Source organism: Phodopus roborovskii, unplaced genomic scaffold (genome assembly GCF_943737965.1).
Source record: "Phodopus roborovskii unplaced genomic scaffold, PHOROB, whole genome shotgun sequence".
Lineage (NCBI taxonomy): Eukaryota > Metazoa > Chordata > Mammalia > Rodentia > Cricetidae > Phodopus > Phodopus roborovskii.
Window position 1 is genome coordinate 5,025,903 of NW_026125059.1, and position 20,158 is coordinate 5,046,060.

Genomic DNA, 20,158 nt, shown 5'->3' on the forward strand with positions numbered 1-20,158 from the left:
AGATCTTTTGTCACCTGGGAAAAGTTATAAAACACACACACACACACACACAGGCATGCACACACACACGCATGCAAACACACACACACACACACACACACAACCTGACAAGGGCATGTGGAGCAAATGTTAGAGATGAACTACAGGCACACTCGATGTCCAAACCAGTGGGAATCTGAGGAACAAAACCCTGCTAATAACAGGCTGAAAATGAATACACACAGGTCAGGAGCAGGTGTGAGTGGACACAACAGCCACTAGCATCTAGATAAGGGACACTTCTTCCTGACAGCACAAGCCAGTTCATAAACTCAGAGCCAGTGGTGGCCTCTACGAGGACACGGGAAACACAGAGCAGGACTTACTGTGGCAGGCAAGAGTCACCTAGAGGGGATTGATCACAAAGGCAAGGATGCTCCCAGGTCTCTATGACGATCTCCAGGAGGCCTCGAGGCCATTAGTAACCACCAAGACAACATCCTCATCTTAGTCATGGCTCGACAGTAGGGAACCCTGGCAGGCATAATAATGAAGTTCCAAACTGTAGATCAACTCACAGGTTGGTCATTACGGGCCAAATGCAATCATAGGACACTCGAGTCCCACACACAGGACCATATGAAATACTGGCCAGTATTCTCCGAAAGTGTCAAGGTTGGGGAGATAACACCAAAGACATATGGGAGAGATGTGACAGTGAACTGCCTGGACTCAAAACAGTCACAAACAAGGCAGCAGGTGAGCGCTTCTACAGGCTGTTGCCTACACTCTACATTCTGGTTTTGATCTTTGTTGGGTGTCTGAGTAAATGACAACCTTCAGAGAAGCTAGCCAGACGGTATACCAGGGCCCTGGTCCTTCTGCAACATTTTCAAAAATTGTTCCAAAATGAAAAAAAGCACACCACAAAAGTAAATAGAAAGCAGATAAGTAACTGCTGGCGTGGAAGGACTAACCAGGAGTAGTTCAGGGTGCAGAGAGAGGGCTGTGCTTAGGGATGGCTCTTCCTGGAGGTATGGGCGGAGTTACAGTGTCAGCCTGTGGGCCAGCACCAGAGCAGGTAAAATACAAGGCCTCGTAGCAACTCTTTGGGAATGCCCTGAGCATGGCCTGGTGGGATCTGGGGAAGGCCATATGCCTCATGGCTAGGAAGAAAGGATGGACAGACAAGGACATTGGGGAAGCCTTGGATTAGGAGCCATTGTATGTCCTCTTCCCTGAAGACACTCAGGATCACAGCAGCTGCCATCAGCATCTCCAAGAAGGAACTGTAACTCTGGGCAGTCTTATAAATCTAGATCCTGCAACTCTGCGTGTGCGCGTGTGTATGTGTGTGTGTGTCTAAGGGAGACAGTGTGTGTGTGTGTCTGAGAGAGACAGCGTGTGCGTGTGAACGTGTGTATGTGTGTGTGTGTCTAAGAGAGACAGCGTGTGCGTGTGTGTGTGTGTGTGTGTCTGAGAGAGACAGCATGTGCGTGTGAACGTGTGTATGTGTGTGTCTAAGAGAGACAGCGTGTGCGTGTGCGCGTGTGTATGTGTGTGTGTGTGTGTGTCTAAGAGAGACAGTGTGTGTGTGTGTCTGAGAGAGACAGCATGTGCGTGTGAACGTGTGTATGTGTGTGTCTAAGAGAGACAGCGTGTGCGTGTGCGCGTGTGTATGTGTGTGTGTGTGTGTCTAAGAGAGACAGTGTGTGTGTGTGTCTGAGAGAGACAGCGTGTGTGTGTGTGTATGTGTGTGTGTCTGAGAGAGACAGCGTGTGCGTGTGTGTATGTGTGTGTGTCTGAGAGAGACAGTGTGTGCGTGTGTGTATGTGTGTGTGTCTGAGAGAGACAGTGTGTGCGTGTGTGTATGTGTGTGTGTCTGAGAGAGACAGTGTGTGCGTGTGTGTATGTGTGTGTGTCTGAGAGAGACAGTGTGTGCGTGTGGGTATGTGTGTGTGTCTGAGAGAGACAGTGTGTGCGTGTGTGTATGAGAGAGGGAGAGAGAATGTGTGTTCTGTGAGTGAGAGAGAGAGAGGTGCATGTTGGGTGTGCCTGTCTGTGAATGTCTGTGTGTAATTGCATGCATCCATACTCATGAAAAACAGGATGTCAGCTCTCTCTCTCCCTCCATGGCTCTCCACTTTTTTCCCTTGAGAAATGGTCTCTTACTGACACACACATCCGCACACTGACTAAAGCTCATCAAATTTTTACTAGACTGACTGGCCAACTTCCCATCTCCACACCGCTCCCCCCACTCTAGCTCTGCGCCCCCCACCCCTGCACTGGGCTTCCAGAAACACCAAGCCACATCTGGTTTTTCACGTAGGTTCTGGGGCTCCAAACTCGCTTTTTTTTTTTTTTTTTTTTTTGGACGGGGTTTCTCTGTGGCTTTGGAGCCTGTCCTGAAACTAGCTTTGTAGACCAGGCTGGCCTCGAACTCACGCTCACAGAGATCCACCTGTCTCTGCCCCCTGAGTGCTGGTATTAAAGGCGTGCGCCACCAACACCTAGCCAAACTCAAATTTTTAAGTGCACTTAACTCATGGAGCCCCCTCATCGCTCTTCCACGACTTTGCTTTCTGATGATCAGGCAGCCAGAGCAGAGAGGGTCCTGGCCCTCCTACGTGCTCTCATAAACAAACAAACTCTCTCCCTCTCTTCCATCTCTCTCTCCCCCTCTCTACCCCCTCTCTTCCCTCCCCCCTCTCTCTCTCTGTCTCTCTCGTCATCTCCCTGTTCTCCAGAAAGGACACTGCACACTGCTCTCAGGGCTGGGCATGCAGGTCTCCAGGCCTCCACTACATATTTTTAGTGACCTTGGGTCTTAGGGATGACGTTGGTGAGAAACAGGCCCGCTCAGTGGACGCCATCCATGGGGAATATATGGACGAGGCCCATCTATAGTAACAGTGAGTGCAGTGGTTTGCAGGCTCTGAGGAAAGGGGAGTGACAAATGTTGAGTGCAAGCTTCCTTACATGGTGACTGAATATTCTGGAACTAGATGGAGATTATAGCTGCCTGGCATTGTGATTATTCCAAATGCCACTAAATGGTACACTTAAAAAATGCTTGAAGGGATAAAGCTGGAGTGGGTTTTGTTTGTTCATGGAGACAGTGTCTCACTACTAGTCCAGGCTGGCCTTGAACTTGTGAGGAGAAGTGCATAGGCCACTCTACCTAACCCTGATTATTGTAGTAGATACATTTTACTGCATTTTTTAAAGGTTGTCTAATTCCTTAGCACCCATGTTTTTAAAAAGAGAGCTTAGAGAATTCCAAGCTAAGAGATGAAAAACAAAACAATGACTGAAGAATTACAGCCAAGGTTCCCTCTGTCCTTCATATATATATATATATATATATATATACACACACACATACACACACACACACACACACACACACACACACACACACACACACGCACGCACGCACATCCGCACACATTGAAGAGCTGGCTTTCAAACACACATCTACCTTCCCAACATTTGGGAGACAGAAAGGGGAAGATTGTGAGTCCCAGGTTACCCTTGGACCCAGAGGAAGATCCTACCCCCAAAACCCCACAGAAATTGGCTGGGAATACAGCTCAAGTGGAACCCTTGCCTGGTATGTGTGAGATGATAGTGTGTTCCGTTCTTGGTACCACAGCAAACACGGTTCTCTAGGAAATGACATCCTGGGGGTGACGATAGCTAAGCCCCTCTACCCCCGAGTCTCTGGTTCCGAAACTGTAGGGTGTGGATGGCCCTGAACTCCAGGTGGCCACGCAGACTTCTGGCAGTCCCCAGAAATGGCCAGGCAGAGGATGCTGTGTCCCCCAGGACTGTAGATGTGGGAACCCCAGTGTCTCTCTAGGGCCCCACAGTTGGGGCTCAGCAAGCATCCATACTCCCCAAGGCCACAAACATGCCCCATATGGTGTTTGTGGAAGTGGCCCGTCCCTGGTGTTCTAACTCCTGCTAACACGTCGGGCCACGGCAGATCATATTTTCAGCTCTGGGAGCCTGGTCTGAGCAGTTGGGTACTCTAAATTTAATTCTGCAGGTAATTTGAACGATGCTATCTAATTTCAAATGTCCCCACTCTTATGAGTGCAAAAGCAGCATAATTTTTAATTAGTGGGTAAACAGTAAATACTGAACGGCAGTAAAGTGGACAGCACTGTTAATTAAAAATCCATGGTTGATAAAAATCAATTTGGTCCTTGCATTCAGGTCCCTGCAAAGAGTTGCATGACCCAGCCATGGCCCCATCTGCCGGCAGTGGTTCATCTAGTTAAGACTTTCCTGGGGGGCGGGGGAGAGAAAGCGGGAGAAGAAAGGAAAGGAAATGGAGGTCTGTCCCAAAGCGTCAAGGGGCAACATCATGAGACTATTTCTAACTATTAAGTTGGGTTGGTTGTTGATTTTTTTTTTTTTAAACCTTTACATTGAGGCTATGGGAAGGTGGCAAGGCTGGGCCCCGGGGCTTTTTTATTTTATTTATTTTATTTATTTTATTTTATTTTATTTTTTAAGGTCTCCATAGTGTGCTGGGCTCTGTGTGTGTGTGTTCGTGTTCTGAAGACAAAGAGGCCTGACTGTATCTCACAGTCTCCTAACATAATTAAATCCTAATTTCTCACAGAAAAACAACATAAACGGAAATACACTTAGAGGGAAATAACATTTGAGGCTTGGTGGCAGAGCATGACATCTCTTCTTGGTGCCTTCAGGGAGGGAGGGGGCACATGAAACAAAATGATGGCTTCCTTCTCAACACAGAGAACATCTCTTCAAGAGCCAGAGACTCATGGAGACGACAACACTCTAATTTTCAGGGCCCCTGTGCTATTTCATTGTGAAATGTAAGCTTCATTTCCCCACCAGGCAAATAAGGCTGACCCCTCCTGATTCTTCTTTGCTTCCGTCTGCCTCCCAAATCAACACTTTCCGACAGGTTTCATTGACACTGGTGATGTTCAAATTAACCTGCAGAATTGAATCCAGAGAATCCAGCAGCTTCAGACCATAACAGTGGCTCAGAGGAACCAGAATGTGTTCGGGTTGACAGCTTAGGAGAGTCTGTCTCCATTCAGGGCGTGTGGGCTCAGAGTGGATGCCCCTGGGCCCATCATAGTGGCCTGGCTCGGGTTCCTTTGTCTTATTGACATTGTGCCAGATTAATTCTGAAAAACCCACCTTCCACCTTCCAGGTCTTCCATCAGCCTTGCTTCTCCAACGACAGTGTGTCTGCGGTAAGACTCCTTGCTGTTGAATTTTGTTTGTCCTACTTGTCTGGCCGTGGTCAACTGATCCATTGACCAGCAGGACGAAGGACCACGCTCAGATCTTCACTTGGTCATGCTTCACCATCTCTCAGAGTACAGGACTCACAGAGGTGTGTGTCCTGTACTCTGTCTATACTGCACATCATCCCCCAGTGTTCTCAGCGGCAACCCCAACAAGCAACAGTCTATGCCAGGCTTGAATCCCAGCACCCTGGGCTCCGCTAGCTCTTGCTTTTCTCGACAAGTGCTACAAAACCATGGAGCAGAGCCATCAAACCACAACCAACTCCTAGGGTGGCTGCAAAGACTGCAGGATATTCTGTAAAGCCACCTGCATCCCTTACTTGACCGATGATGCCATCACCACCAGCTACACTATTCATCTAGTCACAGGGTCCTCAGGGACCCTGAATGTGACTTCAGATCCCAGGAATGTAAGTTTTCCTGAGAGATCGCTGGGCAAGTTTGAGGTCTCAGTGAGAACCAGATAGAGCTCTGAGAGGCAAAATGGGACCCCCCTGGCCTTCCCTCACGCCCAGCTGGGAACCTGTGAGCCAGCAGTGGAGAAGGGATGGGAATAACCGTGGGAGAGTTTCTCCACGCCCTCCATAGCCTTCCCTGGAGGCCCTGGCTGGCCAGAGCTCTCTGAGCCCCTCCTGACCCACTTCAGCCTCAGCCTCAGTGGGAAGGGCTGGGTTGGCAAGCCTGATGCAGTGGCTAGCAGCCGGGGTCAGGGGCCACTATGAGGACAGTCTCTGCTGTAAAGCTTGGACGTTGCTCACACTAGCTAGCATCCTGCCATCTGGGCTGTGTCAACTGTCCTTCTGAGTGGGGTGATAGCTCTACGGGGATTACAGTTCCTCAGCAGCTGAAGGTTTTTGCTACTCAAATCTAAGCAGCAGCTGGGATCTGAAGGGAGCTGCCCCCATGCTGTCCCACGCCCTTGCCAGTCTATCCTGGGCTTAGGGAAGAGGGCCAGGCAGGATGTGGTCTGTGTGGCTGGTCTCCTGCTCAGGCTCTAGGCACCACCATGCACTCAGCAAGCATTGGCTGAGTGCTGTGCGCCAGGCTCTGTTGTGTGTCCCATGTACAGAGGAGGGGACAATAACAACCCTGCTGTACGCAGTCAACAAGCATCTGGGTGCTCTGGAGCCGGAGGTGTCTGCGTAGACTGCCCGAGGTCCTTGCATGGGAAGAAACATGTGGGTCAGGCAGTATGCATGGAACCTGTGGATCTCCGACTGGATTCTTTCTCCTTTGCAGCTAGTGCCATAGAAACAGATGGAATTTCAGGAGGTGGCCATCTACACTGGGAGCCCCAAAGCCAACAGCCAGTGCCTAGTGGTATGCCCATCACTATGGTCCTGCCCCAACACCTCAGTGGGCCATGGATCTCCACTGGGTAGGTAAGACTCCCCTAATCTCCCAACCATGCACTGCCGGACTGGGAGATGTCTCCCTCTGAGTCCCAGCATCAACCTCAAAGAAGTTAGGACCATGCTCCCAGGACCCCAGAGGCTGCCTGCCAAACTCATGGCTGGCTTTCTACCCTCTGGAGGTGGCATCAGGTACCATGTCCAACCACCACAGTTAAGCTGAATGATACACGCGTGGAAACCCATTGCAGACACTCAGGCTTTCCTCTGGCCAGCTGCTGCGCAGGGCGCGCAGAAGGACATGTGCTAAGCAGGCAAACGGTGAAGTGTGTAATGTAGATTTGGCATGGCGCTCAACTGAGCTGCAAAGCAAGAACCCATGGTGTGGCAACAAATGTCTTGGAAGGCTCCTGGGGATGGTGGCATTCTGAGATCTACAGCAAGAGGCAGGCAGAAGGCACAACCCGTACAAAGAGGGCAGGGCGGCAATTGGCAGCCAGAGAGTGTCTGAGTCCCCACCCGGTTCTCAGACCCTTGCAGACACGCCCACCTCACTGCAGGGGCGGCTTGCTTTGCGACCCAGCCATAGGTCACTCTTCCTCCCAGGGTGGGAGCTGAGGGGGAGTCATGACTTCCTTCGCTTACCCCCTCAGGTCTCCTCACCCCATCCCACTCGGGGGTCAAGGACTGAACTTTCCATGTCCTCCAGGTGCCTCCTGAGCTCATGGAGAAATCTGCCTGCCAAACATCTGCTAGCACTTGGGCAGGGCGCAAGCTCTCAAAATTGCCTCTAGCACTTTTCCCAGGCTCTGGGGCCGCAGCTCCTACCTCATTCAGCCCAGCTGGGACCCAGGCAGCTCCTGGCAGGGCCCCTGAGTGCTCACAGGGGGATGCTGAGCTGTGCTGCTCCTCCTACATCCAGCAACAACACTCGGGAGCAATTCTAAGAAATTTCTAGAACTTTCTTCCTAGAAAGTTCCCACTGTACTTGTTGCTTTCTGAGAGGAGTGTAGGAGAGGGGTCAGTAGTCTGGGCTGTGAGGTGACACTCTGCATGCCCCCGGGGAAGTCACGCCATGCTGCAGGACTGTGTGAGGTTCTCAGGTGTGCAGGCTGCCTTTCCTCACTCTAGCCATGGTCTGGACTGCTAGCCACTTACTGTTTTCCTTCGGCCCAACTTACTCTTGTTTACTTAAACACATTCATGCATTTTTACAGCCTTATTGGGGTATAATTGGCATACAGTAAACAGCACACATTTATAGTGTAATATAATTATTTTTTAAAGACGCCTAACACAGCTCTGTGCAGAGAACAGTCACTAGCCATAAATAAGAAGTAACTGTGGGGAGACTCAGTGAAACAAAACCACATAATTGGGTTCTCTCTAGATTCACGGCCCATCTCAGGCTCGGCGTCTGCTCTCTGGGAGCAAAGGGAGCTGAGGCTTAAGACTCATTAGCTCTCAGCCAAGGCTTTCTCCTTCATGTTAGCAGAAAGCCTGCAGGAAACAAGGGAGCCCTTTCTGCTCCAATGATAGCAACCTTAGTACAAAATACATATTAAGGTGGCGATCCAGGTGGGCACCAGGGAATGAGGGTGTATCCCCTGCCACCCACCACAATGAGCCCTCCACAGGGATGTCCTTCTGCCCTTGGCCGTGACTGTGGATCCAGGAGCCATTCCTTCCCCTTCTGTACAAGCCCTGGGCCTGTTTACATTGCTAACAGACTAGATCCTGGGAGGCTAGATCAGCTGCCCACCTCTGCGCGTGCGCATGCCGCAAAGGTAGATGTGGGTGTATTCCTCAATTCCTCAATTCCTCAATTCCTCTCTCTCTCTCTCTCTCTCTCTCTCTCTCTCTCTCTCTCTCTCTCTCTCTCTCTTTCTCTCTCTCTCTCTCTTTGAGGTAGAGTCTCTTACAGGGACCTAAGAATCTCCATCAGTTCCTAAAGATGCTCCTGCCTCTACCTCCCCAGACCTAGGGTTACAGGAACACACCACAGTTGCTTTTTATTGTTTGGAACCTGGAGATCAAACTCAGAGGGCATCACCCTTGTGTGGCAAAAGCTTACCCACTGACCTATCTTCCCAGTCTGGCTTGGGAGCCGTCATTTTCCCCCCAAGGCAATGCAACCGAACTCCTATCAGCCTTCAACCCACAAAGTATCCAACCCCTTTCTGGAAACAGCTCACTGCTGCATGAATAAACCAGGAAAAGGAAGCAGTTCACTGAAGGGTTCTTCTACCACCACCACCACCCCCTTACCCCCTCTGCCTGCTTCATTCAGCAGGAAGTCCGGGTCAGAGCAACAGTGCCCTAGAACTCAGCTGGGGAAGAGGCCAGGGCTCCTCGCAAGCTAAGAATGCATTGAGTGGTAGATGGTGGCAACAGCCCCAGTTAGGACCATGGGATTGACCAGAAGGAGAACAGGAGAGCTTTTACGGAGATCACAAGATTGAGAACGCTCCGCAGCTGGGGAAGAAAGCTTGGGGCCCAGGCCTGGGTGAAGGAGCCTGGAGACATGGGAGCCCAACCCAGAGGGAAGGGGGCACCCAGGTAGGGTTTCTTGTCTCTGTCTAAAACCCATCTCTTCCCAGCAGCTGAGGACCAGAATTCCTCACCCGCTCCTACACCTTCTACTCCAACTGTCTCTTCCGAGCCTACCAGTTCTACCACACTGACCCCTCCTGCCAGGGGCCTGCCCACTCACTGCTTATCAAGGGCAAAATCCATCTGTGCCGAGCCTCCTGGATCACCCAGGGTGCCACAGAGGCCAACTGCCATCTTCATAAGGTGGGCATAGTCTTTCGCAGGCACCGCGTCCTGCTTGACATTGCCAGGTGCCTCAGTCAGGCCCAGGCTGGGCAGCACCGTACGGATGGCTGCCTCCAGGCCAGGCCTGGATGCTGGGGACATTGTATGAGCTACTGAGCTCCCAGGCACCAGGTGACTGCGTGGCAGCACTGGGCTTCAGCATGCATGGACTCAGTCTGCTGCACCTGCAGCACCACATGCAACAGCAGCCTGGGGCGGTACCCTACTAGTGAAGGAGCTGTCCCTTGGGGATGTCCACACGGATTGGGCAGAGAGGCAGCTCCGCCCTCCTGCTGGCTACCAGTGCCCCCTGCACAGTGTTCTGGTGAGTATGGGCCCCTCCGGGCGTGTTCCGGGGTCCAACCCAGGAGGTCCTTTAGAGTCTGGTCCTGCTGAGGGCCTCTGCGCTGCTGCCTTCAGCTCTGGTCAGCTAATGTCAGGGTATTAGCACGATCTATTCCTTCTGCTTGCACCGTCCATTCTCAGCTTTTGCAAGGCTAGATGGTATTTTGTAGAGAGTAACAAAGTTCACCCTCCCCAGCCTCGTCACTCTCAGGGTACATCCTCTGGATTTGTTCTTCACGATTCTTCCAAGACCCCCTACCTGTCCCTGCGGAGCACAATGGTGCCGGCTGGTTTCCCCCTCCTCGGTTCTCAGTTCACCGGGCCCCTCTATTACCCACTCTACACATCGTCCGACACCCAGCATGCACTGCTCCTCAGCTGGGCACTAAGCACTCCATCAGGGGAGGTCTTTGGTATCACCCAACATGGGGCTCATCATAATGTTGGCACATGCGCTGGGGACACTCTGCTGGGACTGCAGTACCTACCCTCTCAGTGACACCCTTCAGGAGCCCCAGAGGCGCCCCGGGGACCAGGGAACAAATGCACGCATGCACACGCTGCATCAAAACTCCAAGGACATTACGGAGTTGGTAGAGTGAACAAAGGTGGCTGGCGTTGGGATTTGAGTACTAACTCTTCCTGCTTAAAGCTTAGTGGAAACAAAGGACTCTGGGTTAGGACCTGAGCCTCTGTGAACACGTGGGTCCAGAGTGAGGCCTCCGGTCTTCATTTCTAACATGTGCCCTGGTGGACTACGAGTCATTTCCCAGAGTAAGGAGGCTCTAGCTACAGTGAACTGCCTCTCCATGAGTGATCCCCACGGAAGCCACATAACCGTAACTGTACAGGAAGCAAGGATACTGTCTGTCCCTACACTATTAAAGGGTGGAGCTGGTGGTCTTCGGTGCGGAGGCCCTGTCTGATAGCTGGTAATGCATGAGCTCAGGGAAACGTTGAGAAAAGAAATTGAAGACATAACTTTAAGCGGAAGCCAACCCCACTAAGATAGCCTGGAAATGTGAGGCTGTGGCGAGCAGGGACTCTCTCTTCCCCCTCAAGCCCAAGCAGTGGTAAGTGGCGGCTGGGAAATGGCAGCGGGACAGGGGTGACACACAGGTACAGGGACGCTGGCACTTGCTGCTTACTGTAAACGGAGATGAAACTGGGTTAGGGCTCTGGGTTAGGAACTTCGGACCACTGAACCCCATATGTAATTCCTGAAAATCAAGCTGAGCATGGTAGCTCACATCTGTAACCCTAGCACTCTGGAGGCAGAGGCAGGGGGATTGCTTTGAGTTTGAGGCCAGTCTCAAAAATGAACAAAACAAAGGAAGGGAAAGAGGCAAATTTGGATGTGTTCTGCCATCTTTATCCAGCGCCATTTGAGCCTTGGGCATCCTCCAGTCACGAAGCATATACTGCACACCTACTGTGTTCTATACACTCAAGCAAAGCCAAATGGGACAACTTCTGATATCTGGTAGCACCTTCTTCCCAGATTCCCAAAGGATGGGCACTGGTGATAAAAGACAGACCACACCCATCTGCCCGCCTTACACTTTTCAACTGCCCCCAAAACCCGGGATCTGGGAGGCAGAGAAGGAACATCTCAAGGTTCTCCTAAGAAGGGTCTCCTTCCTTCCTTCCTTCCTTCCTTCCTTCCTTCCTTCCTTCCTTCCTTCCTCCCTCCCTTCCTTCCTTCCTTCCTTCTTTATTTTTCAGACAGAGTATCTCTGTGTAGCCCTGGCTGTCCTGGAACTCGCTCTGTAGACCAGGCTGGCCTTGAACTCACAGAGATCGCCTGCCTCTCCTCTCAGGTGATTAAAGGTGCGTACCACCGTCCCTCACGGTTCTTTTTAGATGACCTGAAAATCAATCCCTTGGACAATTGTCTATGATGCTCAGGACAATCCTGAGGAAGGCCCCCACCTCCTTGTTCTGAGGGACACTATGAGGGCTGACAGCACCCTCTCTCCTGGGCAGAGCTCGGGGCCACTATCCCTTCCCTCCCTGCCACCCAGCCAGCCCTGGTGATCTACCCAGGCCGGAAAAGTGATTGAGAAACAAGACACATAGAAATATGTCATTGCAGACCAGTGCCAGATGCACAGACATTAAATTAAAGGTCTGCTCACAGCTCCCCTCTTGGGGAGGGGGAGGAGGGTTGTTTGAGAGAAGGAAATGCTGCAGTCAAATCCCCAAATAGCACCTTGTTCCTTACCTTCTGCTCTCAGGGCCTGAGCCTTGCCCGTGACCCAAACCAGATGGTAAACACGAACATTTTTTAGAAGTTAATTTAAAACCAATTTGATCCCCAAACTTATTGCCTAGATATAGAATATTAATCAATCAGTCTTTCTCCACCACAGTCATCCGAAAGGCATCACTTCTGGGCCTTAATTAGAAAGTGGTAGGTGCCATAGAAGGAGCAGCTTGGTGAGACAGGCTCACGTCAGCATGAATTGGCAAGTGTGAGTCTGGGGGCTTTATCTACTAACACAAAGGCCTCCGGTCTGTGTTGAGGACTCTGGATGGATTTCATGGGGACAGGAGCTTTGTGTCACCTCCTTGAACTTCCCTGAGTGAGAAATGCATTTTCTTTCCCCCTCAACCACCCTTAAAGCTCTGCTATGCCCCAAACAAGGGCGAGCCAGCCCCTGCAATGTCTCTGCACAGGGGATCATTCACACAGGAAGCTATGAGTGTGAGTGTGTGTGTGTGTGTGTGTGTGTGTGTGTGTGTGTGTGTGTGGCAGGAAAGAGCCACTCTGGGACTATTTCAATGCTGTGCATTTGGTCCTGTCAATACACATTAGTGTGAGCATAGTTCAGAATGTGGGTTAAAAGGCCTAAATTAGAGGGAACTCTTATCAGCCGGACTCCCAATTACTGACACTCTAGCTAACTGCCTTTGCTTCCTCCATCACAAACAAGTCTGCCGCCATTTACCGCTGTCCCAAAGTGCCTGCCAGTCCTCAGCTCAGAGTCCCCCAAGTAGCTAGGCATCATAATGCTTGTCTGTTATCTGAGCCCTTTGGAAGCTGAGGCAAAACAGATTGCCTGGAGTTTGAACCCAGTCTTGGCTATACAGCATGACTCTCTCTCTCTCTCTCTCTCTCTCTCTCTCTCTCTCTCTCTCTCTCTCTCTCTCTCTCTCTCTCAAAATAATAATGATCACAAGAATAATATCCAGAAATAAAACATGATATAGGGTCATGTGTTATAGAAATAGAAGTTCAGCTTCCTCACAGGAATAAATATTAATAGTAAGAGCTTTGAAAGTGTGACAATCCAAACAAAAGAAAAAAATGCCCCCCACCCACTGCCTTTTCTGCCTGGGCCTCGGTCCCCAAGTTTCCCTCAGGAGCAGCAGCAACAGGGCTGTCTGTTGGCTCTCAGTCAGTGCTGAGTACTAGCTATTCCAAGGTCATCACGTCTGCCCAGAAGGCTCTGTGTTGTGACAGCAACTCCCTTTAAGGAAAGGAAGAGAAGGGGGTAGGGAAGGGAAGAGGGCAGCAAGAAGGAGATGGGAGTCTGTGTCTAGCTTTCATCTGGCCTCTACTAGATGTTTTCACTCCGAAATGTAGACCAATTAGATTCCATGTCTGTTTCCTGTTGCTGGGTTTTACTCACCTTAGCAAAGTCAAACCTGGGATGACTTCAAGTAATCCAACGCCGGAAGAAGCTAGTGTACACCCTGGGCAGCAGAGCGGCCCTGCAAATCCCACCACTCCCGGGCAACTGGTTTTATCTGTTATAATGCTGGAGGCTGGGCAGGGTGGTACATGCTCATGATCCCAGCACTTCAGAGCTATATAGAAGGAGAATCAGGAGCACAAGGCCTGTCCAAGCAAAAATCAAATTCAAGGTTTGCTTGGACTAGTAGAAGACGTTTATCTCAGATAGATAGATAGGTAGATAGATAGATAGATAGATAGATAGATAGATAGGTAGGTAGGTAGGTAGGTAGGTAGATCGGTAGGTAAGTAGATAGATAGATAGATAGGTAGGTAGGTAGGTAGATAGATAGATAGATAGATAGATAGATAGATAGATAGATAGATAGATAGATAGATAGAAGCCAGGTGGGAGAGGGCGAGGCAGAAGCTCACTGTTTCATGCAATTGCAGAGGAAGGTTGAAGCCTCGAGTCTGGATTCCCAGATGTTGCTTGAATGCTGGATGGGTGTGACAGCCTGGCTGTAATTTCAACATTCAGGAAGCAGAGGCAAGGGGAACCCATGGGTGGAAGAAGACTAACCCTATTGACAAGTTTTGGATCAACTAAGAAACCATGCCTTATAGTGGAGATGTTGACCTCCAGCCTACACATGTGCCTACCCACCCCTGCCCCCAACACACACACACACACACACACACACACACACACACACACCTCACATGTACAGAAATAAAAATAACCATGGCAGCCTTGCAGAGAATGTGCAACCTTGCAGAGAACGTGCAACCTGCATGGAGGCTTTGGGACAAGCTCTGCAGGGCTGTGTTACACTATGAACGACTATGGCAGGCCGCCTGGCCTCTGAGTTTCACTAGACTTGGTTGAACAGTTGCAGGCGGGGTTCAACATGGCCCCCAGCGCGCGAGGGAGCCTGCAAAAATGAAGGGGCAATGGTGGTGAGCAAACTGGGGACCTAAATCTGGGGACCTAACACCCACCATAACTTCAGCCCATTTCTTAGTCATTCAACAAGTTGTGTCTGCTGGGAGCCTAGGGTTGGGAGCAGTCAGGGCTGCTGCCGAGGAGGTTATCTACGAGGGGGTGATGGGTCAGGTCTTGAGCCTGCTTTATAAGTTTCAGGCCTTTTTGTGGACTAAGGCCCAGAGTAGGAGCCTGGACCTTGCTCAGGACATGTGCAGAGGCTGGGGGTGGGGGGTTCTTCTAAAACCCAAGGACATCAAGGAGGCCCATCTGCTAGAAGACAGACGGGAGGGCAAAGGGAGCTGAGCCACCAGGAAGGGGCGTCGCCTGACTAACGCCTTGGGAGTCCATTCCAGTCACAAGCCCGCTCTGCCTGGCGCCTGACCAACATTGGCAGCGCCGCGCTTGGCCCTGCCTGGTCTGCAGTCTTATTACTGCCTTCCCGCCAGCCACTGCGCCAGCCCTGCCACTGCACCTGGGTGGCCACTGGGTGGGCACGGGCTGCGAGGCACGGCCTGCTGTGCTGTTCCTCACTCCGCTCTTGGCCTTCCATGACCACAAGCGCGCCTGGGAAGGGTTCTACCACCATTTCCCTGACCCTGCCAGCCCACCTTCACAGTGTTTGCAGCTGGCACCCCCCCCAGGGTCCATGGTGGCACTGAGCTGACGTTTGAGGTCACACGGGCCCATGTGACACTCCCCCCCCCCCCCGACCAGGTCACTACAGCCACACTCAACTTCTCCAAGCCAAGCAGCTGTGGAGGCCCAGGAGTCGGGTCAGAAGGCACAGCCACCAATGAGTGCCTACCACTGTGCGTCAAGCTCCCACATATAGAGTATGAGCTGTTCAAAATGGAGCAAGACACCCGTGGGCAGAGCCTGCTCTTCACTGGGCAGAGGCCCACAGATGGGTCCAGTCCCAACACTCCTGAGAAACGACCCACTCCTTCCAGGCTCCCCTGGAGCTCTGCAAAAGGCAGGCCCTCACAGCACAGGCCTCCAATGCAGAATCCCCTCCCTCTCCCTCGCATTGGGTGGCGTCCACCTGTCACTCTTCTCCCCATACTACTCCTGGTTCAAGGACTGGCCCCCTCTGAATGGCTACGACATCAGTCTTTGACTTCCAGTGGCCCCTTGACACTGTGGCCCTGCAGATGTCCTCCACCAGGCTCTGTGCGATGTACCGCCACCGCTGTCTTGGATGGGTATATGACCCTGCCACCTCCATCCGGTTCAGCCAGTGTCCCACAGAGCTCAACAGCACTGCAATGCCAGGGGTCCCAGACCACAGGCCTGAATGTGGCCACAAAACGTGCAGTTAGTTTAAATTCTGTCACTGTGGTTGGTGTAAGTCTACTTGGCCTTCCCTGCCTGGGTATTGAGACTGAGAGGATGTGCTATGATGGTGCCCAAGGGTGCTTCCTGCCGTTTGGCCAGGTTCTGGGTTGTGGTGTAGAGATCATTAATTTGAATTTAGCAATACAAACTCAGCCAGGGCATGAATTAAAGATGCCGCTTGAGCTTTCAGTACTTCTCAGCTCTCTGGCAGAGGGCTTGTCTCTCTGGGGGCAGTCGGCTTACTTGAGTTCTGCCTGTTGGCATCTTTGGGCATCTGCTTCTGTTAAGTCAGACCTCAAGCTGGCAACAGAGCACACGGATAAATCCGGTCCTCCAGGGCCACAGAGCACGAAAAGAGGGCTTGATCTGAGCTGAGACCTTGGCCTTTCCCCTGCAAGCTGTGGCCTCGAAGTCTCCCGCGCCCACGCATAACGCCCGCAAGCTTAGGGCTAGCCAAGCGGGGCACAGTCCGTGGAGGAAAGAGCATTTCTGCCTTTGGAAACTAATTAATACTAATGATAGCTGCAGCACGGTGTGCTCTGTAATTAGCCCCGAATATTCTTCCAGAATTCACTGCGGTCAACAGAAGGGGATGGGGAGGCCTGGGCCACCAGGTTACACGGCAGCATCTGGGGGCAAGACCCAGCAAGCCTGGCCTCCCCAAGTCCCCACACTGTGACGCTAATATGTTGAGTTCTTGTCTGCTCAGGGGGGCTGTCATCACGGTGGGGACACTGCTCATAGGCCTAGGGCCTCATCTGCACACTGAGAGATTAACTGGTGTCCTGATGGGCTCAAGGGTTTTCAGGACTGTGAGAAACTTGTTCCCAGCTCCTTCCTCCTCCTCCTACCGAGTCTCTTATCACAGACCTTGAACAATCCTATATGAGGCTAATGATGCATACAGAGGAAAAGCCCTTGGCCTCCCTGAGACTGTGTGGGGTTCAATCAGTCCAAGGAGATTGCTCTAACTTATTATCCATTCTCTAAAAAAAAAAAAAAAAAAAAAAAAAAAGCACCGAGTTAATATTCTCTGTGGGTCTCAGGCAGCCACTAGTGTTCCTGGCATATTTACCAAAGTACAAGAAATAATTAGATTATTTACAGTCCTGGACTACACGGCAGTGGGGAGGGACGGCAGTAGGTGTCGAGAACCCAGCCATGGCTGAGCAAACCTCATATCTGAGGCTTGGGGCAACCATGCCAATGTTCATAATCAAATTCAAATCTTTTAATAAAGTTAAACAGCCTGAAAAATGTTCTTATTGGTTATTAAAATCAACCACCGGGATTACAGTTCCAAAGAACAGACACATGTGAGGAGAATAAAGCAGAGAGGTAAGCCCAGCCCTCTGTACCCTCGCCCCTCCATCGTGCCCAGTGTGCTCAGAGCACCCAGCTCTGGCTCCCCACACCCTGGACACACCTGCCTTTCTGGTTCTTGGTCATACTGTCTGGGGACCTTTGCCACATGTCCTTCCCCAGACCAGGAAAGAGCCAGCTCTCAGAGTGAACACCACAGCCTCAGGAAGGCTCACCCTGGTACTGTCCCCAAAGGATCAGTCTTCTCTCTTCCATCCACCATTGTGGCACAGTGACCCAGTGTTTGAAAGGCTTTCGCTTTGTTCGTATGTATCTTCTGGCTCCTCTAGAGAATGCCAGCTCCCAGGGATGTGACAGGGCCCCCATCTCTACATCTTCCCCGTGGGGTCAGAAGGACCTTGGCACATGATGACTCTCGAGGAAACAGAAACTGGTGAAAGCCACAGGCCACGTGTGTCATCCCTGGGTGGGGAAAGACTGAATCATGGAGGCAGAGGGGGCTGGCAAGAGGTCATACGGTAAAGGAAGCCTTGGATCCAAATGGAGCAGCGGGGCCTGGAGCCAGAGATCAGGGTTTTCTGAAGGGAGTGGGGGGGGGCGGGTGGGGGGTTGCTGCAACAAGGAAGGTCATTTGGGACTGCTCAGCGAGTCGTGGGCCACCTGGTTAGGTTAGGTATGCTGAGGCAGAGAGGTGCTTCGGCTGGGTGAGCTCGGCCCCTTTGATAGAAGGAAGCTAATAACCCATCTCTTTCAGTGAGGAGGGGAGGGTTAGGCAGAGGCCAGGGCCCCAGAACCCCCTGGGCCCTTCCACCCTTCCAGAGACCCAAGAGTGCTCTCCTTGGCAGAAGGGCAGAGCCTACTCTTGGCTGTGAGCAAAACAAAACAAAATTAATGCTCCCCCTGTATGTGCAGTCACGTTGAAAGGGGGGTAAAGCCCGTGAGGTTGATAATTTCACAGTGCAAGTCCCAGGAGAGCAAAACAGCTTTTTTTTTTTTCTTTTTAATAAAAAGTTTAAATTGTACACAGCTCTCAGAGGCCCATTAACTACCAGGCACTGCTTATCAGAAGTTATTTCTCTGCTTTTCTCTAAGCGAATGTGTTTAATGTCCCAGCGGTACCACCGTGCTGAGAAGCAGCCTGTGCTGGTGACGTGGCCGCTCTCTCTCTCTCGGTGTGTCCTCTCCTGGGAGCCAGGGTGACTCAGTCTCTGGCTGGAGCCTCTGACGCAGGTGGGATTGCATTAGGGCTCTGGCAGGGGCCGACGTACAGCCATTAGTGTCACTGAGGGGGGCGTCGTTCCCACTTACAGAGGTGGGATTTGAGCAGCAACTGTCCACCTCCCTATGGGCTCAGAGCTGGTCACCCACTTCCAGAAATCATCTGTCCACACTGGAGAACTCTTAGTGTCCAGGCAGCCATATCCTCCCTGCTGCCCCCCTGCAGTCAATGCTCCTTTCCCCAGTCGGTGCTCAGCCCCCTGTCCACTAGCCCTTGCCCAGTTGGACACTGCCCATCTTCACCACGTACTTATCAGCAACATCCTGTTTATTCTCTTCCTCTTCAGAAGAGCAGGCCTCCTGTCAGGGTCCCTGCTGGGCCTCGAGCATGCAGCCTCACCTGGCCCAGAGGTAGCACAGTAAACACTGGCTGAGTGGATAAACGGCTATGTCCTGTTCAGGGGTGGGGGTGTTCAGAAAGCAGCCATTAAGAATCAAGTACCCCCTCCCCATGCTGGCTTCAAGCACATATGCTACTGCTTTTCCCAATAAGATGGGCAGAGTCAAACCCAAGATATGGGGCCTGGAGGACACTGTGCTTTCTCTGGACAGATGTTTCTATGGCATCAAGAGTAACTCCTGACTCTGAACAGGTCACAGGACCTGGCACTGTCCCAGACATGTACAACTTCTCATACTACAAAAACCAAGGGTACTGAAAGGCCATGAGCCTCAGGAAGGAGTCACAAGGCACACCTCCGCGCCCACCCTACTGCTTCCCAATGGTGGTGACTGGCAGAGAACTCTGGGCCATCTACCCTGAGTTTGTGTCCCAGAGAGCAGCATTATACACAGACTCACTGAGGAGGGTCTCCTCCCAGAGTTGTGGTACTTCCTAGGGGCATTTAGTAATGGATACCTCTCAGTTCTGTATCTGTGGTATCTCTTTAAACGTCTTAGATGAAAAAAAAAAAAAAAAAAAAAAAGGTAACGAATGAAGGTTGTTGCCTCCTCTGTTAAAACCAATTATGCTGCTTTTGTAAAGAAATGTCAAGTGCCTGAGGAGGAAGGGCTAGCTCTCCAACTCTGAGCTGAAGAGAGTCACGGCCATTTTTCTTTCCTTCCACCTCTCCCAGAAATTCTGATAAATTATGGGGAAATTACTAAAAGGGACAGTGTCTCACGGCTAACTAGAACAGGACAGGAGGCTGTGGCCAGCAAGATGGGAGTTGAGACTGAACCTGTGGTAGATGGTAACACACCCTGGCAGTAGGTCCCAGAGGGTGGGAGGTCACGGTGGTCAGGGTGAGGCAAACGTGTGTGTGTGCGCGTGTGTGTGTGTGTGTGTGCGTGTGCGCGTGTGCGTGTGTGCGTGTGTGTGTGCGCGTGCGTGCGCGTGTGTGCGTGCGTGCGTGTGTGTGCGTGCGTGTGTGTGCGTGTGTGTGTGCGCGCGTGCGTGCGTGTGTGTGCGTGTGCGTGTGCGCGTGTGCGTGTGTGTGTGCGTGTGTGTGTGTGCGCGTGCGTGCGTGTGTGTGCGTGTGTGTGCGTGTGCGTGTGCGCGTGTGCGTGTGTGTGTGTGCGTGTGTGTGTGCGTGCGTGCGTGTGCGCGTGCGCCCCGCCGGTCACAGGTCATCTCAGTAGACAACAGAGCAGAAGGGCTGGACACATGCCATCTCCATGGTACTACACTGTCATTGTACAGGCGGCTGTACCAACTCAAGCCACTCCCTGACCCAGAAAGGAACCAAAAGTTCAGCCCAGGGATCTTTGGATTCACTGACTGTCAGGAGTAGAGTTTCATGCTGGAAAAAATATGGGC

General features: G+C 51.7%; 1 protein-coding gene across 1 annotated transcript in view; it reads left to right on the forward strand.

Moving 5' to 3' along the window:
* The window catches only part of Apcdd1l (APC down-regulated 1 like), a 98,066-nt gene extending 82,284 nt beyond the window's left edge, over positions 1-15,782 (forward strand). The window contains 8 exon segments of the mRNA XM_051188718.1: positions 6,522-6,660; positions 6,997-7,016; positions 9,243-9,515; positions 9,518-9,673; positions 9,676-9,776; positions 14,858-15,059; positions 15,062-15,429; positions 15,588-15,782. Of these exon segments, the coding sequence (XP_051044675.1) occupies positions 6,522-6,660; positions 6,997-7,016; positions 9,243-9,515; positions 9,518-9,673; positions 9,676-9,776; positions 14,858-15,059; positions 15,062-15,429; positions 15,588-15,782 (1,454 nt within the window).
* Positions 15,783-20,158: the final 4,376 nt, after the last annotated feature.